This window comes from Lepeophtheirus salmonis, chromosome 5 (assembly GCF_016086655.4).
Source record: "Lepeophtheirus salmonis chromosome 5, UVic_Lsal_1.4, whole genome shotgun sequence".
Lineage (NCBI taxonomy): Eukaryota > Metazoa > Arthropoda > Copepoda > Siphonostomatoida > Caligidae > Lepeophtheirus > Lepeophtheirus salmonis.
The window spans coordinates 44,832,923-44,836,886 of record NC_052135.2 but is presented as its reverse complement, the minus strand read 5'-3'; the positions used below and the strand labels follow the sequence as shown (position 1 = coordinate 44,836,886).

Here is a 3,964-nt window from a genome sequence, read left to right as displayed (position 1 = left end):
TATATTTAACTTGTTGAAATTTAATGATAATACCATTATTTTTTAAATTGGTAATTTTAAACAAAATGATATCTTGTATAAATATCAATGGAAGCCTAACCCCAGTTCACCCTTAGTTCCTAAACATATGTAAGGGATATATTTCTCTGTTTCATATCAATAAAATATTTTTAATAAGCGTGTTAGAGTAGTGTTTCTCAATTGGTAGGCTGATATAAAATTATTTTCTGCTTCGATATTACAATCCAATCCAAGATTTCACAAATGATACTGAAAACTTTTTTTTTTTATGGTTACAATTACCCATGGCTTGTTTTGCTTCTAAACATATAAGATACAAATTAATATTTTGTTTTGATTTTTTCAAATGTATACTTTAAATATGAGAAAGGATGGGAAAATGTGCGTATTTTATAGCATGCGAAGATACAATTGTGCGGTGTTTTTTGCTCAAATTACAATAACTTTAAAATTAAAAAAAAAAAAAAAAAAATCTGTAAAATAACTCAAGGATATGATATCATAAAAAATCGTCACCCTAATGTACATATACAACTGGTAAACTAAAAAAAGGTGGAATTAAGGAAGAGTCCTTATTATATAAAACATTTTTCTTATACTAGCATATATGTATTTTCATAGTAACACCATTACATATGTAATACATCTCTATAGAGTACGTAATATATCATAAATTAAATAACATGACGACAAAATCCTCAAACTCGTATCGACAATCTCTCTGGAATCACACTCCCATTCATTTCCATCTCTTTAATCATATCCACAACTCTTTTAAGTATGACTGGATCCGTAATGGGCTCCGACTCAGTCTCTTCCGGCATGATTTTCCATCCCTTTCTTCCTCCAATGGAGGGCTTGATTGTAAAGCTCAACTCTGTGCCAGGAGGACGGGGCACGGAGTCAGAGCGCAGGGGTGTTCTTCGTGAAAGAGAGTTTTCGCGGAAGTTACGACCTCGTCGAATGTCTCTGTTGAGTTCACGTGCACGGCGAACTGAGGGGCTGATTGGTGGAGCATCATAAGGGTTGGGAGTTGCGGAGCGGGATGGGGATAATCCACGAAGAGGCGTTCCGGGAGCACTGAAATAATATGATTTATGGCAAAAGAAATACATTATCTGAAGGAAGGAGGTAGTTGTTACCTGTTACAGGGACTGACGTAGTTTGGTGTTCGGGAGCCTTCTAATGTGATATTCAAACGTAGTTTATTGTTTATTGACATAGTGACTGAAAAGGGAAATAGAAATAAGGATTAATGTTTAGAAAAAGAGCTTTCTGTGAATTAGAATGAAATTCATGAGTTTATTCCATTCATAAATAAAATTTATTCTTCTACGTTTATCAAAATAAGAATTTGTACAAATCCCCAATTTGATAACCCAAATAATTATTAATCTTTACTGAGGTAAGGGAAGGGTCCACTCCATGAAGAACAAAGATTTTACCTGAAATCCTGAAAACTGAACCTCTTATATTTCAACTCTTGGAGAAGAAATAAAATTAACTCACGTAGGACACAAATGAACAATTATAATGAAATAAATGATGGACAAGGTTTTTGAATTGTTTAGAAAACAAATCTTAACATATACATATATTCCCTGTATAAGACGGGATGATATAATAGGAACGGGCAGGCTTATATATTTTGAGCATGTGTTTAGGTGTATGGACTGCCTATAAACGTATATATGTATATTTGTAAAAAGTGTTGTAATCTAGGCCAAGTCAGGGTGGGGAAAAAGACGTGATATAATTGAGTATTTCATTGATAAATGGGGAATACATTATATACTTTTATTTACATGGTAACAAGATCCGTGGTCCCTATTACTAGGTATCTACTAATCTTGAGACTCGGTCCAAGACTCGAATTTTTTATTCATTTTGATCTTAATTGATTTCCCCCCCATAAATCGATTTGGAACGATATTTCGGCAATGTTTTTAATTTTGAAACTCCACTGACGTAATCAATAATTCATCCTTAGAATAGGTTTAGGCTAATTTTTTTGTAAGACTGATCCAGACCAAATTTTTCTTTGAGACTGGTCTAGGTCAAACTTCCTTCCACAAAACGGGGTTGTATTGCGGTTCTGTTCGGTACGTTTTTAAGCTATATATATACAATCACATATTAAATATTTTGATATTATAACATTTTGTTTATTTTTTTTCATTAATAAATTTAAATAGTGAATAATTTTAATCTGTAAGTATCCTTTTATATAAGAAATAACTTCTGCATTTCCTGATACAAAAAAAAAAAAAAAAAAAAAAAAAAAAAAAAAATTCTAACGTACCGAACTGCATACTCTATAGGTTGTACTCCGTTTAATACCAAACCATGGGTTTAGCGTACCGTCCCAGACTTACTCTATATACATATTGTTTCTCCGCACAGAAAGGTAAGATTATTATTAGTGTGATAAAAAAAGTCCTTGAAATAGTATTGATGAAAATAAATGAAATAAAAAATCCGTCTCCTTGGTAAAAAGTATCGAGGTTAGAGTAATTAAGAGTGAATTTCACAGTTAGGAACAACAACTTATCCGGTTGTCAAAGGAATTAAAATTATTTTATGCCTTTCCTTTTGAACAGTTAATGATCTTTCAAAGTATATGTAAATATTACATCAAGGTCTTTTTCAATGATCAAATATGACCCTGAGATTTGCTTGTTGTACCTATGTTGTTGTTTTTTTCAAAGAAAATCTACAATTATATGCATATTACTTTTTTTTCTATTCAATATCTTTATTTATCAAATCTCCATATAAATTTGGTTCTATTATGTGAACATAAGTTAGTATAACCAAATATACTTACTCGCAATTTGAAGAAGATATTCTGATAAAAAGAAATTCTTAACTATTTATAGGCAAAGTTTTTAAATAACCTTTAAATTGTTTTAATAGTATAAAGGCATCCGTTATTGTTTTTTAGCATAATTCTATCCACGTAATTACATTTTATTTCTAAAACTCACATAATTAATTTAGTGAATACACTAAATACTCTTTTGTATATAAAACAATGATTCTTTAATAAGTTTGACCTCAAAACAATTAAAACCCCAAGGTCTATTTCTTTTCAAACAAAACCTGTACAATATGGTGGTTAAATTTCATTTTCTCATAATGGGATGGTCGTACATATTCGAATTCAGAATAAAATTCTATCTGAGAATAAATGAACTTTTAGTGAGTTAATATTTCTTTTTTTCGTGCCAAAGTGTTGGTTCAAATCTATGAAAAGGATAAAAATACTAAAAATTAAAAAATCAAAGAAATCTCGAAAACTGGATTTGATTCGAAAAAAAAAAATGAATAGTTGTAACTTTTTTGTGAATAAATATAGATTTTTTAAATTTTTTTCGAAACAAATTTAATTTTTTTTGACTAATTTTAGATTTTTGAAAAAAAAAAAAAAATCAAAAACCAAGCTCCACCCCCCTAAAAAAATATATTTATTTATAATTCTGTGGACACCCCTAGATTTAAATATTGCCTAAATTACGGTGAGTGTAAATTAAAAAAAAGAGAAGCAATTATTAGTGAAAATCTAATTAACTGTTCCTCTATATTTTGAAAATTATTATATGTCAGCTAGCAATGAGCATTATATTGTATAGGGATCTCTGTTAGTAAATATTTCTCGCTCAAAGTTACCATATCTTTTATGACATTTTTCAGGCATGGTTTTTACGGTCACCTCAATTTGTCCAATATTTACATCCCTTCACATACTTCATATTTAAACAACTCTTATAACTAGGATATGTAGAAAAAAGTAAATTTTTCTTTGCGGAAGGACATTATTTCCCAACGTGAGCCTCAGAGTAATGGTCCTTAACCTCTGGAGCGCAGACAAATACAAGTCCATGTACACATTACTGCTTGGGCGCACAAGATTTAATTACTTATTTACAGGTTGTAGGGGAAG

At 30.3% G+C, this 3,964-nt stretch overlaps 1 protein-coding gene across 2 annotated transcripts; it reads right to left on the bottom strand.

Annotated features, from left to right (window-relative positions):
• Positions 1 to 608: 608 nt before the first annotated feature.
• On the bottom strand, positions 609 to 1,582 carry LOC121117747 (uncharacterized). Of its 2 annotated transcripts, none has more exons than XM_040712232.2 (3): positions 1,467 to 1,582; positions 1,164 to 1,248; positions 609 to 1,101 (listed from the first exon to the last, which is right to left on the bottom strand). In XM_040712232.2, the coding sequence occupies exons 2-3, from the start codon at positions 1,241 to 1,243 to the stop codon at positions 720 to 722; spliced, it is 462 nt and encodes a 153-aa protein (XP_040568166.1). In that variant the 5' UTR covers positions 1,244 to 1,248; positions 1,467 to 1,582; the 3' UTR covers positions 609 to 719. The 2 variants fall into 2 exon arrangements, with proteins under 2 accessions (XP_040568166.1, XP_040568167.1); XM_040712233.2 differs by having other exon boundaries at positions 1,423 to 1,561.
• Positions 1,583 to 3,964: the final 2,382 nt, after the last annotated feature.